We start from the raw sequence: 26,604 nt of genomic DNA, 5'->3' as shown, positions 1-26,604 counted from the left end.
CACACCTGGTAGTGTCTTATGTGCTGAGGGGACGGCTTGGTCTACTGTCAGTGTGGGTGTGGCTGTGGGATTAGGGAATATATAAATGATGCGGAGTGGATGCTGATAATACTGTCTGAGCCGTTCCCACAAATTAAAAAATATCACCCGGGGGGAGTGGAAGAGGAGTGTTATGTATGGACCACCCTGTATTTCTGTTGCTTGTTTTGAGGATAACGTTGAAGATCTCAGTTGCTCCTGATGTAAAGGTTGTGTGATGCTTCATTGTGTATTATTCGTTCAAGGCTGACATCAATTCGGTATTATTTTTAAACTGGGAACGATTTACACCAGGCATCACCAGACAGTCCTTTACCAAAGCAGGTAATGTTTCCACCCGCAAAAAATAATGTTGAAAGGGACCTCTCAATAGTGCTAACAAAGGCATTCGAGATTCGAAAATTCATATATATATGTAATGGTGACAACGAAGTCGGCGACAGCAGTGATGCGCCCAATTGTCTTGAAGTGACACAATCAACTTTAAAAAGTGGTTGAGCTTTGTTTTTCTTTTTTGAAGCTGATGAGTCACATGTAGGGTATTCACGGAAAGGTACTGGCAATAAGGGTGTACTATAGTGGAGTGAGTGGAAGGAGAGGTGTAAAGCAGCAAGGTAAAGACACAAAATGGTGAAGGCATTCTGTAGAGTGCCATGGACGGAAGGTTCGTTACTGAGTGAGAAGAGAAAGTATTTAAAGAATTGCAATGTCATGCAATAAGCACAGATCAAACTTAGAACCCTCAGGTAAACCAGATTATGTACTGGAGAATCGTAATTCATACACCATCTAAGCAATATTTTTACAAAGTCTTGTTAACCCTCCACGTCCCAGCAGATTTTTCACAAATGACCCCCCCCCCCAATCCCGGCAGATTTTCGATTTTTTTTTTTTTTTTTTGCTAAAACCTCCACTTTTTATGAAAAACATCGAAAACTCAGAGAGAAAGTGCCCAGTTGAGTTTAGAAATACGGTAGAAGTAAGAGTACCTTGACCTTGTTACCTTGTTCTCTCAGGCCAGGTTCGAGAGAAAACGTTTTCTGTGGGAGGGGTAGGTATTTCAAACCATTCCTAACTGGTAATATTTATTTATTTGGTACGAATTTATATGTAGTACAAGAGTATATTGGTTTTCAGACAATAATATAGGCGATTATAAGCGTTCTTCACTCACCAAAAACATCAACATATGGCACCTTCTTTTACAATGTTACTGCCTCATCACTACTGCTTGTTTCTTCCTCTGGCTTATTTCTTCCTTTGTCCTCCACCTCAGGAATCACTTTCGCCTTGAATTTCGTCATTGGAGAGACCGTGGTGCGACATGTCTTTACTGGCTGGGTCACTGCTAACAGGTGAGTTGCCGAGAAAATGGCGTGCGGGTGGGTCAGGTGGGGGCCAGGCATTATTCCCGCCTGGTGTTGGGTAGAGGAAGGTCTCCCACATATGCCTACCAAAAATCACCCGTGAAACTTGAAAAATGTGCAAATGACGGACCTCGCAGTTGCAAAATGTATGGATACGTCGTCGGGTGTTACCGTGACAAAATGTGGTGATGTATCTGTACGTCATCGGGGCGCCTCGGGTTAAACAGCTACAGGCAACAAAACAAAATTGTGCTTTAGGATATAGTTAATTATACTAAAAGAGGAGCATAGTTACTGAATGTTGGGATAATGCATTGTGAGAGGAGACTGTACCTGTATGTGTTTAAACTATAGCTCTTTGATTTGGGAAAATCATATACAGTACATACTCTATTAGACTGATTGAAATGATTCTGATTTGACGGATAGTTTAGGGGAATAGACCATATGGATACGAGCTGTCGGAATCATAATGGCAATACAATGCAGAGGTATTGCATTATTTTCTCTGACAAGGACAGTATGTTTTCACCCCTATTTGTTTGTTTTGTATTAGTTTGCCTGTTGTCAGGATTACTCAAAAACTAAAAGTGAGATTTGGACCAAATTTGGTGGGTAGATAGCCAATGTTCCAAGGAACAATTAACTTTTGGGACCGATCCGGATCGTATTCCGGATTTGTATTCAGAATTTTTTTTTTCCGGATTGTGGTTCTGGAAAACCTTTTTAATGAAACTCTAATCAGTGATGAGGAAACCTAACCCATTATGAAGAGTGGTTTGGAAATTATGTTGCCCTCATTGGAGAGATGTGCTCCACTGAGTGCCCCTTTACTTTAATTATGGTATGGCACACACTGTTGGATGACTGTGGATATACATAGACCATCTTGGATCGGCAACTGCCTCACAACAGGAAGAAAACAGATTGTAACGAAAAAAGCACCCCAGTTGTTTGCTTATTGTTTTGCTGCATCTCTCACGAACAGTGTTTCTTTACAGTATTAAAATCACTTGATAATCAGAAAACATTACATGATTATTGATCATCCCATTTGCTGGCAGTGAATTTTCCCACATTTTAATATTTTCATCTGGTGTTGGCTGAAAACATATTTCCTGGATGCGTAATTCCTCAGCCACTGGAATGGTGGGTGAGAATTCTAAAGATTGGATCCATGGTCTTTACGATTAATAGTTGAGCAGCAAATTATGATACTTTAAATTCTTTCCCAATAACTTTATTTCGTAAAAATTTGATGCTGTTTTGCTTAACTCGTACTATGCTGGGCAAAAAAAAAAAAAAAAAAAACTCTATGCCCGCCGATTTTGGATTTTTTTTTTCTGGCTAAATGGACATAATACATCAATATAATAATCCCGGCACTTTTAAAAGTAATCACTAAAGCCAGTAAGCTGGTTGAATCGAGTCAGGTTGGTGCCACTCGACCTCTGAAATCTTCAAGGTTACTGAGAGAGCAGAGCGGCTGTGACCCTGTGAAGACTGTCACTCGCCTCCCGCGCTCCTAAATCAAGTGTTGTAAGTGTAGAGGAGGAATATCTGAATTTAGCGAGATACGTTACCTTCCATTTTACTTCGATTGCTTGCAATGACTTCTCAATGCTACAGGACATCGACCTACGACACTGGCGTTTCTGAGGGAGACGTAGATCTATGTCATTAGCATGGTGCAGGTTAGTGTAAAAAACTGACTTTACAACAATTACACATGTTGTGAAAACAGACTGCTTTGCTGTTTGCTGGAACAATTAGTATGTTTTGCTACTAATTAAGGTTGTGTGGTAATACCCAATCACCTCCTTTCGTGTGGAGAATCTGTTATGATCACACACATACGAGACATGGGTTTCTTAGGTTATGTCTGACTCACCTTCCATCCACCAATTCAGTTCTTCCAACAGATATGCACTTCATTTTCTTTGTTTCCACTCCTCCTGTGTAATTACCCCCTTATTTCACTTGCTTCTTTTTCGTTGCGCCCACACTACCCAATGATTTCACTTCTTTGCTGTGCTCTGTATTCAACCTACCTATTTCTCCTCTCCCTCACTTTGCCCTTCGTCTCTCCTCTCTCGTCGATGTTTATACTACCCAGTCACGTCAGTCCTTCACTGTTCTCTATACTCAGTTATGCTTTTCCTCACTTTACTGCCTTCCTTTCTTTCTATCTTCTACAATCACTCTGCACATTTACTTTACCCAGTCCCAGAAACTGTAGAGAATTTGGGCAGTCCATATGAAGTCCACTGCCTCACCAGACCTTCTCCTCTGAGTGAAACTGGTGGCAAAAACTAACCCTGCACACTTTCAAAGTACGAATGGGTAAAGGTTCTCTGAAGTGAGTACATGTGTTTCATAGCATATGTATTTTACAGGAAGGTTATTTATCATTATTATTATTATTATTATTATTATTATTTGCAACCCCAGGTTTATCTTAACGAGAACCCTGTGGACCGCAGAAAACTAACTCTGCAGTTTACTATCCGTCTTTCGGGATGTGTGTGTGTGTGTGTGTGTGTGTGTGTGTGTGTGTGTGTGTGTGTGTGTGTGTGTGTGTGTGTGTGTGTGTGTGTGTGTGTGTGTGTGTGTGTGTGTGTGCGCGCGCGCGTGTGCGTGCGTGCCTGCGTGCGCGCGCTGGAGGGGGGATGAGAAACGCATATGCACTCGAATGGGTTCTCGTCCGGTTGCATCGACCCCACAGAGTTACGGCGCCCTATCCAGCGCTTAAGGAGCAAACGAGATAAGAACATGAGCGATCGTATGAATGGATATACTACTAGCTCCATGATTTACCCATCCAGCAGTGCTTGGATTTGTAATCCTTGTACCAGTAATCTAAAAGTCTGAAAGACGTCGACGGTGCCACTCTTTCCTTTCCTCAGTATTCGCTCTATTCTTTCTATTCCTTCATATTCAGTATTGTCTTCACTTCCTTCACATCACGTCTTGTAGACAAAGTGAATCCTCTGCAGAGTATATGTTCTGACCAATCACGTGATATCCACAACCACAGGTAGAGTGTCAGGATGACCAGTTCCGTTGTAACACCAACAAATGCATCCGTGCTGCCTTCGAGTGTGACGGTGACAACGACTGCGGTGACGCCAGTGATGAGATCAACTGTCCACCGGTGAGTTTAATTAGAGATGGATACTGTTGAAGATGTCTGGTTTTCATTCATTGCCTGAAACACTTATACAAAGTAATTAATAATAAATTGTTACTCTTGTATCTTGTGGTAGGTGGGGGCACTCACCATCCACTCACTCGATGCATTGCTGCTCTCGGGTGTCTGCCCTTTCCTCTCCTCCATCATTCTTCCCTTCCATCATTTTCTTTCTTTCCCTCATTCTTTCCTCGTCCTTCAGCCTATGGGTGACTTTACACTCCCTCTTCTGTCGTTCTTTCCTTCATTCTTTCCTTTTCCTTCTGCATATGGAGTGACAAGCCAAATCGTTTCCTGTACACCAGGAAACCATTTACTACGCTGGGTGGTAACCATATAACCAAATTTTGGCGTCTGGTGGTTTAGCGGATAATTACAGTGCTTCAGTCGAATTGAGCCTGTGTAGGTTTATATCCAAGGGATGGTTGGGGTTTATTGCCCACGTAATGCCACTCAGGGATGAGTGAGGCTGGTCACTCTCATCTGAAATGGCAGGACCAACTTGCCTAGCCCCGGGCTCCTACGCCTCATGGGGCAACGTACGATTGGATGATGAATGATTGAATACTTTTGTGTCACTCATTGTTTAAGCATTGACATGATTTTTTTTTTTTAAGCTCACATCATTTTTGCTAAAGAAACTCGTATGTTTCTTTCTCAGCAAAGTTTGTCTACATAAGAATAGGAAGCCTTAAACACCAGTTCAAAATGGCAATAACTGGTAGTGATTAGCGACCGGGATACAGGAACAGGTGATCTTGTTTGGCCTTTCCTCATATTTCCAGCTCTTATCCATCCTCCTTTGCCGATCATCCAAATTCATCTACCTTCTAGAGGAAAGATATATATATGTAAAAGGAAAACCAAGAATTATCTGTCTATCCATCCCTTAATCGATCTATCTACCTAATGCCAGGTGCCTTAATTCCGCAAGGGGTAGCCACAGATAATCGTTCCCCTGTCACCCTGTCATCTGTCATCAGGTTGCCCTTCCCCCAGTTCGCACCCCCTCCCCACCTTTAACAGACAGTATCTCTCCACCCTATCCCTGTATTTTATCCTAGGTCTCTCTCTTTCCTATCCACGAGCTCCCCATCTTACTTACACTTTTCTAGCAAATTTAACAGGCCATAAGGACATACAGTGATTGACCTGATTTTTTTTTTTTTTAATTTGCAAATGCAGATCCCAGTGTGAACGCAAATGATTCACCTGACAGTTTCAGAAAAAGAGTATCTTAGGGCTATATTGAATTAACAAAGCATCTGGCATAGGAAGGTCAGGAAACAAAAAGGGAAATGGCCAGGTGGATTATCTAGTGTTTTATTTTATGCAAGATAGAAGGAACCAAAGGCCAGGAGCCCGCAAACAGTTTCTTCCAAGGAAAAACAGAAACAATACAAAAGAGCCAAATTCAAGATCCGTTCATTTCGAGATGCCTGGACACACTGCGTCTGAAAGACTGGAGGTCATAGGAAGTAGGAAATACAGACAGAGGGAGACAGTTCCAGAGCTGACCTGTTGCATAAATGAAGGATTGGGAGTAACGGTTAACTCTTGCAGTAGAGAGTTGGACAGAAAGGGATGAGAGTTTGTTGCTAGACGGGTGCTACGCACCCGTCGTAGAAGTGGAGGAATGCAACCAGACAGTTCAGAGAAGCAGTGACCATTGAAGTACGATAGAAAAGAGATAATGCTGCAACAGTGTGGCGAGTAGACAGAGGTTGAAGGGAGCCAGTAATTGGAGGAGAGTTAATGAGACGAAAAGCCTTTGACTTCACCCTATTGAGAAGAGCCGTATGTGGGGAGCCTTTCCACACATGAGAATTGTACTCATGTAGAGTACAATACTCATTTTGGGGAGGCGAATATAACCCGTGTATAAAGTCAACAACTGTGCAGGGGTAAAGAAGGTACGAAGTCGGCTCAGCACACCTAATCTCTTGGAAGCAGATTTTACAAGAGATGCAATATTATCTTTCCAAGATAAGTTTCGAGTGATTGAAACCCCAAGCATATTAAAGGATGATGCAGGATTAAGCTGGATATTATTAAACATTAGTGAGTACTGCTGTGGAAGATTGTGTCGGGTTGATAAGTGTAAAGACTGAGTTTCTGATGCATTAAAAACAACAAGATTATTTTTACCCCAGTCAGGGATACGAGCCAAGTCAGACATTAGGTGTACCATAGCCTCACCCCTTGTTTGTTGCAGTAACTGCTGAGATGGACGTTGCGAGAACCGAATGGAAGGGTAAAGGTGGAATCACCAGCGTACGAGTGGATAGCATTAGATGTACAGCATAGAATGTCATTGATGAATAATAGGAAGAGAGGTGGTGATAGGACAGAGCCCTGAGGAACACCTCTGTTGATAGATCTAGGAGAAGAACAATGACTGTCTACAACAGCGGCTATAGAACGACCAGAAAGGAAGCTATAGATGAAGGCAATATTAGAAGGATAGAAAGCGTAAGAGTGTAGTTTGAATATTAAAGATTTATGCCAGACTCGATCGAAAGCCTTTGAGATATCAAGTGCAATGGCAAAGCTTTCGCCAAAATTCCAAAAGGAAGATGACTGGGAGTCTGAAAGGTAGGTGAGAAGATCGCCAGTGGAGCGTCCCTGATGGAACCCATACTGACGATCAGAAAGAAGGTTGTGATTGGAAAGAGGCTTTCAAATTTTTCTGTTAAGAATTGACTCGAAAACCTTTAAGACACAGGATGTTAAAGCAATTGGACGATAGTTAGAGGGTTGGGAATGGTCACCCTTCTTTGGGACTGGCTGAATGAGAAGAAACTTCCAGCAAGAAGGAAATGTACAAGTTGAAAGACAAAAGCAAAAGAGTTTACCTAGGCAAGGTGTAAGCACAGAAGCACAGTTCTTGAGCACAAGAGGAGGGACTCCATCATGCCCATATGCCTTGTTATTATTAAGGCCAGTGATGGCAGAAAATACATCAGCTGAAGAAATTTTAATGTCAGCCATGAGGAAGTCAGAGGGGTGAAGTGATGGAGGAACAACACCGGAGTCGTCCAAGGTGGAACTGGAGGAGAAAGTCTGAGCGAGGAGATCTGCTTTATCGGTAGAAGAAATAGCTACAGAACCATCAGAGTAGAAAAGAGGAGGGAAGGATGATGAGTAGTTCATAGAAAGGTTTTTGGCAAGGTGCCAGAAGGAGCGGGTAGAATTCGAGTTGGAGAGTTGAGAGCATTGAGTACGGACGAAATTATTTTTTAGCAGAGCGAAGAACAGACTTAGCACGATTCCGGGCAGAAACATAAACAAGATGTGATTCAGGGGTTGGTTCGCTCTGGTACCTTTTATAGGCCCTCTTCTTGGTGTGGATAGCATTAGAACAAGCATGATTAAATGAGAATGAGAGGGCAAGAGAGGGAATATGTCTGATGATAAGCAAGAAGTGGAAGGAGAATATAAGAGAGTATGGAACAGTGGGTGCAAGGATTGTATGGGTGAGGATGAAAGTAGGTATACAAGCGTGGGCGATTGTATGTGTGTATGCCCCGACAGAGGATCGAGTGGCAAGAGTGAAAGATGAGTTTTGGACGAGAGTAGAAGCGTGTATGGACAAGTTTGAGAGGAGCAAGAGAGTGCTGTTGATTGGAGACATGAATGGCAAAGTTGGGAATGTACGAGTGGATGGAGTGGTTGGTCAGTGGGGTGTGCCAGCTGACGTAGATGGAAATGGAAGTGCTTTGGTGGACATCTGTGCTTGTAAGGGGTTGGCAATAGCCAACACCTACTTTCGACATAAGATGATCCACCAATATACATGGAGAGTAATGAGGAGGATGGATGGTGAACTTGTTGAACGAAAGGCAATGATAGACTACGTGTGTGTGGATGAACGAGTGAGAAGACGAGTGTTGGATGCAAGAGTGTGGAGAGGGTGGGGGAATGGAGTCTCGGACCATCACTTAGTGATGGCCAAGGTAGAGCTGCAAAGAAAGTGGTTGAGGAGACGAAGGGGAAGACAGGAGGAAGAAGCTCCTGTGAGAAGAGTGGAGAAATTGCAAGATAGTGAGAAAATGATAGAGTATAAGAGCATAATGGAAGAAAGATTGGGAAGGTATGAGCTAGAGCAGATGGAAGGGGTGGAAGACGTATGTAAGATATTCACGGAAGATATAGGCGCAGCGTGTGAGGCGGTTTATGGCATGAGGAAGAGATGCAAGGATGTGCAAGGGACAGCATGGTGGAATGATGAGGTGAAACGAGCTGTGGAACAAAAGAAGAAGGCATATAGTGAATGGTTAGCGAGTAGAGGTAGGGGAGAAGATGAGAGAGAGAAGAGAGAGGTATATGTGAGCAGGAGAAGGGAGGTTAAGAGACTGGTTAAGGAGAGTAAGAAGAAAGTGGATGAAGAGTTTGAGAGGAATCTGAGTGTGAAATGGAGGGAGAGTAAGAAATTGTTTTGAAATGAGGTCAAGAAAGTAAGGCAGTGTGAAAGGGGAAATAGTAGGGGAGTGAAAGATAGGAATAATAGATTGTTGGTTGAGAAGAGAGAGAAATTGAGGAGATGGAAGGAGCACTTTGAGGATTTGTTGAATGTAGAGAGTGAGAGCAGTGCGAGTATAAGTGGTTGGGGAATGGCGGGGAGAAGAAGAGATGAGAGGAGGGAGGAAGAGATCAGCAGGGCGGAAGTAGTGGAAGCGATGAAGAAGATTAAGTTGGGAAAGGCCTCAGGATTTGATGGAGTGTGTGGTGAAATGCTTAGGTATAGGGGTGAGATTATTGTGGAGTGGATATGGAAGTTGTGTAGATTGGCTAGGGAAGAGGGAAGGGTTCCAGAGGACTGGAAATCAGGTATAATTGTTCCTTTATACAAAGGAAAAGGGGAGAGAGAAGTATATGGTAACCATAGGGGTATTTGCCTTCTTAGTGTGACTGGTAAAATATATGGTAGAATACTCATTGATAGGGTTAGGCATATGACAGAGGAGCTAGTTGGAGAAGAACAAGGGGGATTTAGGAAGGGAAAAGGGTGTGTAGATCAGATATTTGTTCTAAGATGTTTAGTGGAGAAGTATCTAGAGAAGGGAAGGAAAGTGTATGCTGCCTTCATGGATTTGGAGAAAGCTTATGACAGAATAGATAGGCAAGGTATGTGGAAGGTATTAAGAATATATGGAGTGGAGGGGAAATTGTTGAGTGCTGTGAAGAGTATGTACGAGGGAGCTAGGGCTACGGTGTGAGTGGATGGTGAGCTGAGTGAGTTCTTTGATCTCAATGTGGGACTGAAACAGAGTTGTGTGATGTCTCCATGGCTGTTTAATATATACATGGATGGGGTTGTAAAGGAGGTGCAGGGTAGGGCAGTGGATGTGGGGGTGGCTCTAATGAATGAGGGTGAGATTTGGAAGCTTCCGGTGTTGCTTTTTGCTGATGATACAGTACTGTTGAGTGAAGATGAATGGGAGTTGCAAGATTTGGTGAATAAATTTGGGACAGTGTGTAGGAGGAAGAATCTGAAAGTTAATGTAAACAAAAGTAAAGTTATGGTGTTTGAGAGGAATGAAGTCACAGAGTGTGCAGTGAGGTTGGATGGTAAGGATATGGAGAATGTGAGTGCATTAAAGTACTTAGGTAGTGTGATGAGTAAGGATGGAACTTTGGGGGATGAAGTGCGTGAAAAGGTACAGCAGGGAAGGAAGGTTGTTGGTACACTGAAAGCAGTGATGAGAAATATGGAGGTGAGTATGGAAGTTAAGATGTCACTGCATGATAGTATTATGATCCCTACTCTGATGTATGGAAGCGAGGCATGGACCTTGCAAAAGGGGAACAAGTCAAGAGTGAGAGCAGTGGAAATGAGTTACTTGAGAGGAGCATGTGGAGTGACGTGGAGGGACAGGTTGACGAATGAAGAAGTGAAGGAACGCTGTGGGGTGGATGTGGATGTGGTTGAGAAGATTAGGAGAAATACACTGAGGCGATTTGGACATGTAAAGAGAATGGAGAATGAATGACTGACTAAGAGGGTGTATGTAGGTGAGGTGGAGGGAGGTAGAGGGAGAGGTAGACCGAGGATGAGGTGGAGGGATGGAGTTGAGAGGTATATGAGGGAGGGGGGGGGTGAGTTTGGGGGGAGGGTAGCCAAATGGTGGGTGACAGAGCGACTTGGAGGCGTTTTGTCTGCGGCCACCCTTTGCGGGATTAGGGCGTCGGGCTATAGATAGATAGATAGATAGATGATTAAATCAAGGCTTCCTTGCATTAGTTAAAGAATATGAGAAGGGAATGCATGCTTCCATGCCTGAGAGAATGACCTCCGTAATGCACAAAGCACACTCAGATGGCTCCCGGCCATGGAAACAATAATCATTCCATAGAGAATCAAAGAATTACTGCCTGAGGGCCTCCCAGTCCGCAGCTCTAAAGTGCCACAGTCGACGTTTCTTTTGGGGTTCCACAGGCCGTACGGGAGCGATAGGACAGGTCAAAGTAATAAGGTTGTGACGGAGGAGCTCAACGGAGAGGAAAGATTAACAGCGTAAGCAGAAGGATTAGTTGTAAGGAAGAGATCAGGTATGTTGGAGCTCTCTCCAAGGCGGTCAGGGATGCGAGTTGGTTGCTGTACAATATGCTTTAGGCCATTAAGGATAAAAAAGATGTAGGCTTGTTCACCAGGTGGATCAGTGAAAGGAGAGGAGAGCCAAGGGAGGTGGTGAACAGTGAAATCTCCAAGGTTCCGTGGACTGTATATTTACGTAAAAAGCGCTAAGAATAGTACTGCATACTTCAGTAACTGGAAGTATTCCTGAATGACTGGTCCCACGGCTGACCCAAGTTAACAACACTCTGTAACAAGAACAGGGTCTCCCACAACATTATCAGCGAATGACGACAGCGGACCATTTGCAGTGAAGTTTTTTGCAGTTTATATAATAAGCAGCAGAACATTTACACACTTCCACTAGACATTATGCATTTTCGAGGAAAAAATAAAATGAGCAGCACTCACCACTCTTCCACTGTTACTCTAGACTCTATTAAACTAGATGTTTAACTCTCCTGACCTGTAATCAGATGAAAACTGCGTACCCAAACCGGTGAAAATGATAGTGTGGGGAAAGAAAATGACACTGTGGATACAGGTATAGTGAGGCCAATTAGTGTGAGACTGAATGTTCAAATGAATGTATGAATGACCGAGTTTATGATTAAGAGAATTTTTAGGACCAAAGGCGTTTGAATGAGTGTATGATTAAGTGAATTTGCAGGAGTAAGGGTGAATGAATCAGTATATTATGAGGTGAATTACCAGTAATAAGGATGAGAAACTAGGTGATGCAGAATGTAAGGTAACGAATGAGTGTAAGCGAGTAAAGCTGAATGAGTTAGTTAACGTGAGAGACAGATCGACAGTGAGTGTGTGTGAATAATACTGTAGTTTGTGACAGTATATGTAAGACACAGTGAGAGTGCGGGAGTTAGGGAGCGGATTGTGAAACCATAAATCTGCGCGTCAGTGAAAGTGAGAATGTTTGAGAATTGCTGCAATAAAGTGAGTCTGCGAGGAGAGAGTTTGAAAAACAGGAAGTCTGTGAGTCAGTGAAAGTGATGATGGTGGAGAACTAAGTGCGAGAAAGTGAGCCAGGGTATTGTTTATCGTTTTTTTCTATCATCAAATGAGTCTATTAAGACTAAAAGGTTGTCCTTGATATACAGTGGTTACATATCGCTTTCTTTAACTCCTTCTCTTCGAGAGGCATTTCACTAAACATTGTCTCTCGAGTTAAGGAAAATATGAGAATCAACGTGAGGGACAGCTACAGAGACAGAGTACCGCGAATGAATGTAAGAGTGACTGTGAAAGTATCTACCTTAAATGTAAGAGTGAATGAGAAAGTCTTGATGGGAGTGAATGCACGTATGTGTGCGTGTGTGTGTGAGGGGGAGGGGGAAGTGACTATGTACGAGGTGAATGCAGGAGTAAGAGTTCAGGAATGGAGTATGGGAGTAAGTCTGAGGGTTCATGGGTATGTGACGTAGGAAAAGTGCAGGAGTGACAGTGAACTAAGTGAAAATAAGTGAGAGAAAGGGAACGTGAGAGACTGAGTGAGACTGAATTAAAATGTGAAAATGAGTGAGCCTGTAGGAGTGGGTCAACAAGTCTCAAGATGGGATAGTGTAAGGATATAATTAATAAACAAATACAAGGTTGAGCGATTGACTGATTGAGTACGCGACATAGGAAGACTGTGGGAGTTACAATGAATTATGTGATAATGGGTTTGGGAAAGTGAACTTGAGAGTGAGATTGAGGAAGAGTGTGAAACTGAATAAGCATGTGAGAGTGAGTCAGAGAGTATTGTTATTCTGATGGGATAATGTAAGGACATAAAGATAAATAAATACAAGGTAAAGTGACTGGTTAACATAAATCAAAACAGGCAGCGCAACTACCAGGATCATATGGCGTCGAACAGCAATGAAAATGATGACAGTAATAAGAATAAAAGCAAACATTAAACCAAACACTAAAGCCATTAAACACAGTCTTACAAAGGAGTCCAGGTGCCTCCACAAAGGAGATGGTCATCTCCCCCACAGCATAGGCAACCTCTCTAAGCACAAATGAAAGACGGTACAATCCGCCACCCGCACGGTGCTCAAAGATATACTGATGGTGTAAATCCCAAAGACTGGGGCACTCTGCCAGCAATTGCAGTACAGTCCAGAGGACCTAACAACTCTCACAGAAGGGTGGAAGAGTGTCCTTCATTAAAAATCCATGCGAGAACTGCATGTTCCAAAATCGAAGCCGGCATAAAATCGCGTCCCACCAGTGAAACAAAGCCTCAGTAACTGAAGGACCCCTCTTCATCACAAATCGTATGCATCTTGTTGGCCTTCACCACCTCCCAGTGACCTTGCTATGAACGCCGAACTTGTCTAACAATATTAGAAAATAAATCGGATGCAGGCAGCCGATGTGGAAGAAGATGGGATCCCATTGCAAGAGGAAGGCGAGCCGATGCTGCCTAAGCCAGCAGATCAGTTCGCCCAAACCGTGATACTCCCTCATCGGCTGGAAACCAACAAAACCCCACACAACAGCCACAGTGGCTGAGAAGGAAAAGCCACTCTAAAATCAATAAAGCAAATGGATGAGATGAATTAAAAGACTTCAGTGCAGAAAGAGCACAGCAGGAGACACGAAGCATCACAAAAGCAGCATAGTGGTAAATAAAGATTATTTAGGAGAGAAAAAAAAATCACTATTAGTTCTGCCATAAAAAGAGAAGAAATGCCAGGAAGGCTATGGCACCCACAGAGGAAAGGGAGGAAAACATCAAAGCCCAGCACAATATCAGTTTTTGAACCATCTACCCTCATGGGTAGAGGCATGTTTTAAAAAGAGAGAGAAAGGGACACTGGAAAGAAAAGTGAGCCCTTTGTATGAGTAACGAACGTACAGAATGTCGCCCGAGAAGTAGCTAATGGCTCGCCCTCAGGCGACATAACGGATCGGACCATGTAACCAAATGATTTTGGGAAACTTGGGAGAATGCCATAAACAGAAGACAGTGAATCCTTATAAAGTAAGATACAGGTCGCAAAGTCCAAGAGGTGATGAAGATGATATCAGTGCCTCAGCATTAACAACAGGTGGCACAAATCAAAAGGGAGGGAATCAGCATCGACCAACAAGCTTGAAATCGGGGATGGCCTGAATGCCTCAGTAGCCATAACACCAGCACAATATACAGAATCAGACAACTGGAGATGATCATCAGTAGCAAAAGAGGAGACCTCACACTCATAATCATATTAAGAAAGAATAAAAGATTTATGCAACAGGCAGAGGGTCTGATGGTTAGCACCTAAAGAGGTATGAGTCAGAGTCCTCAGGACACTCATGTCCTTAATACAAGGTACCTTATCATAACAAAAATGAGGAGCCCAGGTCAGTCATCCATCAAATACGAGTATAAGACCCAGACACCGAGTCTCTTCCTCACAGGAGATTCTTTGACCATAGGAATAAAGGCCTGGGTTTGGGTGAACCCCACGAAGATGACAAAAAGGCATAGCCACAGTCTTCGTAGAAGAAAACGGAAACCACGAGACTCAGCCCATTGGGAAACTCTGTAACAAGCAAGCTGCAACTTCTTCACAACCAGAGACAATCAAGATCCAGTGACAGATATTGAAAGGTCACCGACATACTGTATAGTGAGCCACATACACCATCCGAGAGATCATTGATTACACTGTTGATGGTGTTTCGAGTTGGGTTGTGACAACATCCACATCACAAAGAGTGACTCTAAGGATGCTCCCCTGCAGCAGCCCATCTTTGAGCGGATTGGCGTTAAAATACACCCCCACCCCCACCCCCAGCCCCTCAACTCAGATCCGTAAAAACTGGGCAGCTCAAAACTGCTGGACAAACAGAGCCATGTGGCAACAAAGAAAAAACGGCCATAAAGACCAGTCTCATGATGAGAAAGTAAAATGCCGTGACACCAGGCAGTTTCGTATGCTTTCTCCAGATCAGAGAATACCATGACATGGTGCTGGTTAATAGAGAAAGCCACACAGACAGAAGATTCCAGGAATGGTAGGGCTTCAGAGGTAGATTGCATTCTACGAAGACCACAGAGGAAGGATAAGTCACTTCTCCCAAAACCAAATGAGCCGACCATTCACCATCTGTCCATGATCTTACACATACAAGATGTTTCATTCATGTCAAGTTTTCCTACACCTTTAGTGAAGGGCGGGCCATACATTGGCCTGGTCATTGGGGTGAGCTTTTTGATAGTATGGGGGAAGACAGGGCGTGTGTGCTGGGAGGTCCCAAAGGGGCCGCCCAGCACACATGCTGGGTCTTCTGCTGGCTGTGACGTACAAGAAATTAGAGAAATGGGCTGATTTCGCCTGAAGATCCTTACACAGCTTGGGGATGGTTAAAGAAATGGACCGATAATTTGTTGCCTGAACATCCGTTCACGGCTTGGGGATGGGGAAAGCTACAACAATACCCCAACAAGCCGGAAAAGCGACAGTACACTGGGTTCTGTTATACAGTGACAACAAATACGTGAAGAATCCATCAAACTTGATGTTAAAAGGCATAAGGAATATCATCAGGAGAGGATACATGGTAGTGTGGCAAAGCCGCCTTGAAGTTCAGGAGTAAGATTAGGACGACTATGATACTCTCCCTCAGAAGAGGCAAACTGAGACCACGAGATGCCAAGTGCCGATGGTGGCATGCCGAAGGCGAATCTACATCCTTCATTGACAGACTAGCGAAATGATCTTCAAACAACTCAGCATCAGATCAAACAGGTGGAGAGGAAATGGTAAACATACTTGAAATACTCCTGACATGGTCCATACCTGCTGACATGATCCGCACCTGAGTACAAAAATCTTGGAGTTAATGGGGGGAACAACCCTTCCATGATAAACATCTGGCCACCAAGTTCCACTGCACATGAGCCTGCTGCCTATGGAATGCCACTGAGGATCCCCACAATGATCACGAAGCCGAAAAAGAGTACCCTGTTTGACTCTTACTATGGAACTTCACTAAGGGGTCTACCAAGGAAACCGACTTTCGTCTTCGAAATAGGTAAAGGAGCTACTGGTTGCAACACATCAGTTAATTAAACCACCACTTCGTCATTACTGCCAGACTCACCCTCAGAGCAGTCGGTGAAACATAAATGTCAAAAGTGGGCGGTTCACCCTATCCAGGTGCCACAAAGAAACAATAGATTACAGCCTACCTACAACGACAGTTAAAAGGATAGGAAAGTAGTCACTTCCATGTAAGTACAGCAATACACCCCTGACTGTGTAAAACAGCATCAGCCAACATAGGGACATATCAGTGGCAAATGAACATCGAATTCAATACACACAACACCTCGTCCTCCCCTAAAGAAGACAGCATAGCACACGGAGGTTTGACCATATTGTCACCCTAGAGAAGGCGACAACCATTGAAATCTCCCAGTAAAAGAAAGTGGGACAGAAGCCTACGAATAAGTTGTTCCAGATCTACCCTCACAACAGCAACACTAAAAGGGAGATAAAGACTACAAATTGTTTATTGATGACAAAAAATAATGAAAGAGCTACAGCTTTTAGGTAAATGGAAAGGATCAGATGAGTGAATGGGACATCAGAACAAAGGAAAATAGTACCTCAGTGACGTCCTAGGCCTGGAATCAGGTGGACTGGAAGGAACAGCAACACCAACCATGGTCTCCTGGATGCACATGCGTAGTGGCAAAAACTGGGCAAGAAGACGATGCAATTCATCTTTACTGGCACGTAAACCACGACACTTCCTCTAAATTATAGCACCCATAATACAAGAAGGATCAGGATAAGGTGTGAGACAGCACAGTCCCTGGCAAGTGGGTTGGTTTAGATCAGTGCTTAAGAAGGCCCTAGAAACTGACCAGCATCAGAAGGCTGTATGCTGTGCCGACGATCTGAAAGTAACTGTAAGGAGGGATTAGAAAGTTTTACAAATTTCTTCAGAAACAGAAGACAAGGCTGCTTGGCTGGTAGCTTACAGGCCACCTTAGATGGTTTAGTGCAGCCTCGTCACCAACAAAGGCATTACAATAAAGTGGACTCCACACGACCAAGACCTGTACCTCAAAATACTGCGACTGCACCTTAAGCCTTCAAAATGGTGGAAGTCAGTCATAATTCTTAAGAGCTATTGATAAGTGCTATGATTCGACATAATTCATAAATAAAAACACCGCTTGAGGTGATATAGGGCTTAGGACGAGGCTTTTGGCTGATCATAACACAAAACATGGTCGCCTCAAAACAGCAACAACAATCTCTCACCGCCATTCTTTCATGACAGGAAAGATGTGCTCTATGAGCGAGCTGATGTAGACCTAGTAAAGAGATACTACCTGGGCCTTGCTGGGATTTTCTGTAACTAATTTAGTGCAGGAGACCTTAGCAAACCCAACCACAAAGAACAAGGTACTCACTCCAGAAATGAAAACTATAATAACATCGCATTAGCAAACCCAACCACAATGCACTCACTCCACAAATGAAAACTATAATAACATTGCATTATCTTGCAACAGGGAAGATGTAACTTTGTAACAGTGATGACTTAGGACCTTGACAATAAACTGTAAGCAGGATCATTATAGTTACTTTCTTCAAATGATGGCCTGAAACAGTTCATAAAGTTCCTCTCATTAAGCAGGCAACTGACAAACAAAGCTGCCTATATGTAAATTGTGCTTTCCTTGACGTGATGGGGGTTATAGACGAGACACGTACTAGGATTGTTGCCCCAAAAGAATTTGAGGCAGAATATGTAAACAGGAAAGGATATCACAGTGCCAATGTACAAATTGTTTTAATGCATCACAAAGTTATTGGCATTCTTGCAAGGTGACTGGGATCTGTATTGTACATGATGCCCGAATTTTAAACGAAAGTCGTCGTAGTTTCGTATTCGCATTTGTATTTGTAGAGCATGCCAGTGGAGGCAAAATGCTGTCATCACAGAGGAAGAAAGGGGTAAATAAACTACTTCTGTAACTAATACTAATCATTGGAATTTTTACTGAGAAACACTTGATAAAAATCCTAGTAGTTTTGAATTTTGGCTACGTCTCTTTCTTGCTATTTTTTTTCCCCATTTTCACTAAACACAGGTGCCACATACAGCATACCGCTAACACAGTAACCTATGCTTTCGACCTAACAAAGCCTAGATTTTATTATGATGACTTGTCCCCAAAGTCTCATATTCATGTCTTTCCCCTTAGACACCATTATTATGAGTACGAGACAAGGATCCTGTGAGGACGAGATCACATGCGGCTGAATAGGAGCACCAACTAACTGGGCAATAGCATTACGTGGTGGGGGCTGGACCACTGACGAAACACCGCCATCAGCCCGCAACTGGCTAGACTCCAGACTCCATGGCAGGGTGAACAGCTGAAAGCTTTACATGAGGTTCCACATTGGAGACTGCAGTGAAAAGTTTTTGGGCTCAGGTCATTATGGAGACAAATGATGTTGCTTGCCAGGTACAGAAGGACCTTTGGGGAGGCTGGAAGTCAGGACATAGGACACATCGACATGAACATCCACCACCACCACAGAAGGACGCAAACCCGCTGCCACTAAATTGGGGGCGGAAGCAGCAGAAGACGATGGCAAGTGATCACCAGTTTCACAAGCAGTAGGAACCCCAGGAATGGAAAGATGCAATTCACAAGATGGAGAAGCGGGAGATGGAACTTGTTCAAGACAGTTTCCGAACTACAGGATGGCAGACATTAGCATCAGAAAGGACAGACACATAAATAACTCTGAACTTGAAAAATCGAGACTGGACTTTTCCTCTTTTTTTCATTGAATGAAACCCTTACATAGGTATCTGTGGACAAGATCTTCTTTCCAGAGAAGTAGCGAGGACAGGGTGAAGAAGATGCAGCAAGGGCACCTCCACAATGGTAGCAGTTTCATAGTAAGTGTTGAGCCACCATAGAAGACAATGGCACCAGGAAGGGCAGCCTAGACATAGTATCAAAAGTGGCAGACACTCCCATACCCTTGACAATGGAAACACCTCTTTGGGGTCAGCACGTATAGCTTCACAGGCAAGAAGAGCCAAGCGAGTTTCACAGAAACAGGCAACGTTAACCAGTCAAAGTTTGGAACAAGGTCAGGGTTGGGATCAAAATACCATTAGTCTTCTACAAGTTTTTTTTTTTTCTTTTTTTTAAACAGAACGTAGGAAGGAAAAACAAATGAATACATTGGAGGAAACAACTCTGGGCGAGCGAGTTCCAGAGAGATGCAGTTCGGGGAATGAAAGAATTCTGATAGGCAGAAGTTCTGCAATATGGCTGAGTTACATTCCAGTCATGAGCGCTACCAAATGCCAGTGTAGCACTAGGGAAGGCATGGAGAGGTGGCACCACGGACACAACTTCGTCTGAGCATTTGCCAAAAAAATATCTGTAAAATAATGCAAGGGAGGCAACATATTTATTTGTAATGGCAGGGTTGTTAATAATTCTAAGAACTTTGTTCTGAATTATGTCTAGTTGTTTTAATGCAACCTCTCCACATCCATTCCACAAGGGTGAGCAATATTCAAGCTGAGAGCGCACATGACTCTTATAAATTATAGCTAACTGCTCATCAGTGAAGAAGTTATGGACTCTGTACAATAATCCAAGTTTCTTTGAGACGGTTTTAGCAAGTGATCTGACATGAGAGGTCCAGCTGAGGGCATTGTTAAGTGAGACGCCAAGTATTTCAATACTTTTGGAGATGGGAATATGTGTAGCAGTGAAGGTAATGTACGAATCTGGCAATATCTGTCTATTAGTAAATGGTATATATTTAGTTTTACTAGCATTAAAAGAGACAAGGTTGTTTTGTCCCCATTCACTGATCGTAGATAGGTCTTGATTTATGGAGATGGCTGTACTGAGTTGAGAGGTAGAGATATTAGACTTTATAAATGGGTGTCTGAGTGTGAATGAACTATGTAGTGTTGAGTCATCTGCGTATGAGTGGATGAGATTGTGGGTGACAGATAAGACATCATTAATATGAACTAGGAATAGGGTTGCCGCCAGAACTGATCCCTGTGGCACGCCGGCGTTAACTGAGTGGAAATTGGAATATACATCATCTACTTTTACTCTTATTTTCCTGTCACTAAGATATGAAGAAATGAAAGGAACAAAAGACGTTAGTCCATAGCAAGGGAGTTTGGACAGCAGGGAACAGTGCCATACTCTGTCGAAAGCTTTAGAAATATCAAGAGCTACTGCATGAATTTCTCCATGTAGATCAATTGATTGATGGATGGTATGAGTTAGGAGATTGAGTACGTAAATGGAGAATATTTCGTGGCGAAAACCATATTGTCTATCACTAATTAAGTTGTTGGATTCAAGATGTTTAACAATTTGCTTATTAATTAAAGTTTCAAATACCTTACCAAGAGAAGATATGACAGCTATTGGTCTGTAATCAGAGGGGTCAGACGAACTTTCTGTCTTCGGAATTGGGTGGAGATTGGCTTCTTTCCATGAATTTGAGAATAAAGAAGTACGTATGCATAGTCTGAATAATTTAGCTAGAACAGAGGCAAGTTCAGGGGAACACTTTTTCAAAACAATTGGCGGAATTCCATCTGGGCCTGGAGCTTTGTTGGTAGGTAAATTGTCTAGGATGGATTTTACGTCTCTTGTCTGTATTTTAAGTGGAGCAATTTCGGGAGAGTCAAGTTCTAGTACTGGGACGTTCTGGCTGGTTTCGTCTATGGTAGAGTTTCTGGCAAATGTACTGGCAAAAATATCCGCTTTCCCACGCAGGTTATTTGTAATGTTGCCATCTGAAGATTTTAGTGGGGGAATGGAAGATGACTTGTTAAAGTTATTATTGACAGAATGAAGAGTTGACCAGAATATTCTATTGTCATTAGGGTTGAGTAGTTTTGATGCTTGCTTTTGAAGAAAGTTTGATTTAGCTAGATTTAATACAGCATTTGCATGATTTCTAGCAATTTTAAATTGGGAGAGTGATTCAGATGTTTTTGATTTTAAGTAATGGTTATATGCTAACGATTTTTGGGCTGTTGCTCTGGCACAGTTGCCATCAAACCATTTTGGAGAGTTCGATCGTTTAGTGAACTGTTGACTTGGTATGAATAAATCCATGCCAGCTAGTATTAAGTCACAAATGTGGGACTGGATAGGATTGGGATCACTAGAGAAGAACGACTGCCATGGAATGTCGGCAAAATAATTTCTAAATCCATCCCAGTTTGCCCTATCAAAGTGCCATTGTGAAGTATTACATAATTTTACTTCTTCCATAAACCTAACACATTTCATTTGGCTAAGAGGAAACAACAGCCCCAGGAATACTGTAAAACCATTGCAGAACACTCCTGTATCCGTCCTCGTATAGTTACTGTTCGACTTCATTGATTCTCAAACCAACAATGGCCCAACATTCCTCTTCTTGTGTAAATAGAGAAAAGGTTAGCATTTAAACATATTTTTTTCACGTGCAGTTTATGTTATGGTGGCTGTCAATCTCCCCCTCCCCCCCTCTCCCTCTCTCTCTCTCTCTCTCTCTCTCTCTCTAAGAACTTGCAAGTCATCCAGCTGGTGGAGCTTGTTGGGTGAGTGGGTGGGTGGACAGGCAGGGTGGGTGGAGTGGGTGGGATAGGGCAGTTCAATGAATGGATGGTTTGGTGGTTGAGTCAATGAGGTGAGTGTTTGGTCTGAGTAGGTGTTGGTGGTTCAGTTGGTGGGTGAGGTGGGTGAGTGGGTTTAGCAAGCTAGACAGGTGGATGATGGGTTGGGCAGTGGGTTGGTGGGTGGGTGGGCGTGTAGGGTTTGAGATGTATGGATGAATAGGTGAGTGGGTGGATTTTATGGGTGAGTGGGTGGATGTGTGGCTTCCTGGAGAAGTGAACAGAGGACGGGCTTATGATGCTAGTAATATTAAAATATGTCTTGTTGCTAAACCAGGCGTCATCTATTCAGCAAGACTTGTTTCATATGACCGCGAAACCATACGGTACATACTGATCTAGTTGCTTCTGACTGTCATCATCCGAGAGCTGATGATGAACTGTGACTCTAAGAAAAACTGAGATTATGTCACATACTTTGATGGATACATTTTGGATTGGGTTCACTTCCTGGAATCGCCTTCATAATGATATCTCTGTATGCTGGTTATGATTTCAAGGGTTTGCGAAGCTGGTGGCTTACCAAAAGTGTTTGTATTCTGATCAAGGAGATTGTCTTGCTCTCTGAATTTCTTTATAAGTAAATAAATGTACAAGAAATCAAAATTCCTCTTCATAGTAGTACTAAGAATACGATATCTGCGAATCATTATTATAAAAGATGTGATCCCAAACCACGATCCTGTTTTAGTGTTTTACTCCGATGTATAATTTCATAAAAATGCAAAGCAGTTGCAGTGTACCGGCAGGGTAACTCTGTATACTGTATTAAAAATAATAACATGCTCTGATTTTGTAGTTTTCTTTAGAAAGATGTTCAGTTTCTTACCGTGCGAATAACAAAGGAATTTTTTACCGATGTTTCAAATGCATCTTGAACTTTTGAGCCTCATCCTCGTCTTAGGCATACCATCTGTGTGGCTAATTATTAAAAAATAAAACCATTTCATCTTTATAGCATTTCTTCATGACTAATTTCTTTCATACTAAAGCTAATTGGGACGTAATTTGTGACTTGGAGTGATAATGTTCCTAGAAGACACTTTGCATAATTTTGAGCTTCTCTGTCAAAGTACTCATCATTAATTTACGTTTCTGATTTAGAATTTGAGTACAACAAATCTTGGCTAAAAAATTCGCAAAGGGACTGCATGAATGTTTGTTAATATCCACGTTAACGTATGGGACTGAGACAGTGGGGTAATATAATTATGTTGATAAGAGGTGGAATGGGTAGATTACAAAAGACACGAACTAGAAGAGCATTCGCTGTACAGTATTTAACAGAACTCCAAAAAGCACAACCTAACAAAGGGGAAATATTTATTTCATATCACTTGTATATTATTCATTAGGAGAGATAAGGGGGAGGAGAGAGGGTGGGCAAGGAACAGTTAATGATTCTCCACCTAGTTCAAGACTCATCCTGAGAGAGAGAGAGAGAGAGAGAGAGAGAGAGAGAGAGAGAGAGAGAGAGAGAGAGAGAGAGAGAGAGGCGCACCACCAGGTTGGCTGGCCTAAAAAAATCCCAGTTCTCTCTTGGAGTGAACGAGTGACTCTGAGGCCAACACTGCCGTTAGCGGGATCCATCAGTTATTGAGCCATTAAAAGAGAATAATTCTTTATATCAGAAGGGAGGGCAGATTGTGATTACAATAAGTTTTACCATCCACAGAGAGAATGTAATGACGAGCAGTTCAAGTGTGCGACCAACATATGCATCACTGGGTCCTTCAGATGTGATGGGGACAATGACTGTGGCGACAACAGTGATGAGATCAATTGTCCCCTGGTAAGTGCTACAGCTTGGCAGTGAAGGTTAGGACAACTTCCTGACGACGGTCTAATTAAAGAAATCAGTTTGACCGATATTATAATATATTCAGGTCTGTTGCCTGAAATTAGTCCTGTTAAACTCCATTTACACCAAACATGGAGGTCTGGGTTTTCCTCTCAGGAAGAGTTTCTGGCCAGCCTATAACAGTTATGAAGGAAGTGGACAGCAATTGTTGAGAACATGTTGGAATAATTATACTATAGCCCCGTCCACATGGTGCCTAAAACACTGGGCGGAACAATGCTAGGAATATGTCAGGGACATACTAGTTACATGCTTCCAAACATGCCACAAACTTGTTCATAAACTTGCTGGGCTAAAACGCTTCACAGTGCTGGAAATATGGCGGTAAGCGTCTGTTAGACGCAATATTAGCTCCCTTGTCCATTCCATACCAGGGTGCCATTAACGTTCGCTCACTACGTTTATTACTCGTCAACTGATTATCCCCAAACCTGCTCATTTATTTATTTTATTTATTTTTTTATTTTTTTTTTGCCTATCGATCATTGAGGCCGGAGCCCCTGGTCATTAAGGCAAAATATATACATGTATATACATTTACACACATATACATATATATACGAACATATATATATATACATACATACATACATACACACATCCATGCATATGAACATACACACTTTCATGCACACGTACATATATATATAATAATTTTTATTTTATTATTTTTTTGTATTTTTATTTTTATCGTTATTTTTTATTTATTTTTAACCTTATATTACTTATAAACAAAAATACCTAATCTAAAGACCCTAAAACTAACCACCTAACAGATAAATCGCTAACCTATACTAAATCCTAAGAGACAAATAACTAGACCTACACTAATGGTAAAAAAGCCTCGACCAAGAGAACACCATCGACTGCAGATATGAAATGCCTTTCTACATTACATACCTGCACTCATCACCTGGTGACTGTCAGTCGAGGCACAACCTAATATACAGTAGGGGACATCAATATATGAAAGGGAACCAGACGACTCAGGAACATTTCCATATACGTCAGCTGTCGTCCCTAATTAGAATAACTTAAGTAAGATGGTATAATGTATTTACATAATTTGTACATAAAGTGAAGAACCTCGCCCAGCAGACCACCATCGACTGCAAGTGCCCAATACCTTTCTATATTGCACACTTGCATTCATCAGCTGGTGACTGTCAGTCGAGGAACGGGGTTTAATATAGGGGACATCAATATCAGAAATAGGTCAGTGGGAGGAGGAACTATTTCAAATATGTCAACTGTCAACCCTAATTAATAGTACAATATATACATATTTACAGGTGATAAAAACCATAACCATACAGTAAAAAAGTCACATCACTCTGATCAGTCCGGTCTCTCTCAAGAAAGCCATCAATTTATCAGTCATAACAATGTCCCCATCACCCAGGATGGTGTAAAGGGTGAAGGGGACGTCTACTGAGCCGCGGTAATTTATAAGTGAAGCACGTTCACGAATAAATCGCCGACAACGCAGGATGATATGACTGATAGATAACACAGTATTACAGATGTCACAGTGCGGTGGGAAGCATCTTTCCATATATGGTTTCATGCGAGTTAAAATGGTGGCATTGAGCCGCAACCATGCTAATACTTTTTCTTCAAGGCAACTGGGGCGGTTGGCGGTGTCCCAATCGCCCAGGTGCGGCTTACAAGTAGGAATATTTAGTCTGGTCCACTGACCTTGCCACAGAAGATTTATTGACTTCTTTCCGAGAGAGAGACTCGACCGTAGATCTCGCGGAACGTCCCAAGTCTCCCCGAGCTCTACAGCCGACTTTACAAGTAAGTCAGCCTGCTCATTGCCGTATATACGACAATGACCAGGCACCCAGATCAGCGTGAATGACTTGTTGCATGAATGCAACTTATTAATGATGCGGCCCTGGATCTCGTGAGAGTCCGTAGTACAAGATGCAATTGCCTGAAGGGCTGATTTTGAATCTAAAAATATGACAAATGAGTCATGCCTAGAATTGAGAGCATAGTCTACGGCTTTGTCAATACCAAAAAGTTAGGAGGTAAACACAGATGTATGAGTCGGCAACCGATACCTGAGGGCACATTCAGTCGACCACACACTTGCACCCACACATTCACTCAACTTGGAGCCGTCGGTGTACAATTGATGGGACCCCAAGTGACGAACAATGATGTTACGAAACAAGTGGTGGACCTCTGCCTCCGGCGCCTTGGCCTTTGGTGCTGGGAGCCATGATACATCCACTGTAAAGCCGGGTGGCTCCCAAGGCGCTATATTTTTTAACACCAAGTTGTCACAGTCACTGAGGTCCACACCAAGCGCCTGAGTCAGTAAGTGGAGGCGAACGGCAGGTGGCCGACGCACCCCCTGCGGAAGGTGGTGGTATTGACGCAGGGGGGTACAGGCCACATTGCCGATATTACTTTTCCTTAATGTTCGCAACCTGTACGAAAAGGCCAGGTGGTCACGGCGAATACGGAGGGGAGGCACATTCGCCTCCAATTCCATATGAGCTACACGGGTACACCGGATGGCTCCAAGACACATTCGCAGACATTTATTCTGTAGCACATCCAATCCTTTCAGCGTGGCATCTGATGCCGAGCCATACACCTGTGCGCCATAGTCTAGCTTCGATCGAATAAGGGACTTATACACCATTAATAAAGATTTCCTGTCGGCACCCCAGGTAGTACCTGCTACATACTTGTGGACATTTAACAGTTTATCACAACGAGCAAGGAAAGTATTAACGTGAAGTTTAAACTTCATTCTACGATCAAAATGTATTCCTAAAAATTTTACAGAATTTTTAAAAGGTATGGCCTAATTATCCAAAGTTAAGCACAAATTAGGTATGTTACGAGTCGTAAAAAC

General features: G+C 42.7%; 1 protein-coding gene across 1 annotated transcript in view; it reads left to right on the top strand.

Moving 5' to 3' along the window:
* LOC145413688 (uncharacterized) overlaps positions 1 to 26,604 on the top strand; it is a 616,371-nt gene that overhangs the window by 125,845 nt on the left and 463,922 nt on the right. Inside the window, exon 4 of the mRNA XM_080283343.1 lies at positions 4,444 to 4,560. Within this exon, the coding sequence (XP_080139469.1) occupies positions 4,444 to 4,560 (117 nt within the window). The remainder of the gene's footprint in view (positions 1 to 4,443; positions 4,561 to 26,604) is intronic.

Source organism: Coenobita brevimanus, chromosome 97, assembly GCF_032717465.1.
Source record: "Coenobita brevimanus isolate Jiangsu-jjx chromosome 97, ASM3271746v2, whole genome shotgun sequence".
In the NCBI taxonomy this organism is placed as follows: domain Eukaryota; kingdom Metazoa; phylum Arthropoda; class Malacostraca; order Decapoda; family Coenobitidae; genus Coenobita; species Coenobita brevimanus.
This window is presented reverse-complemented; position numbering and strand designations above follow the sequence as displayed.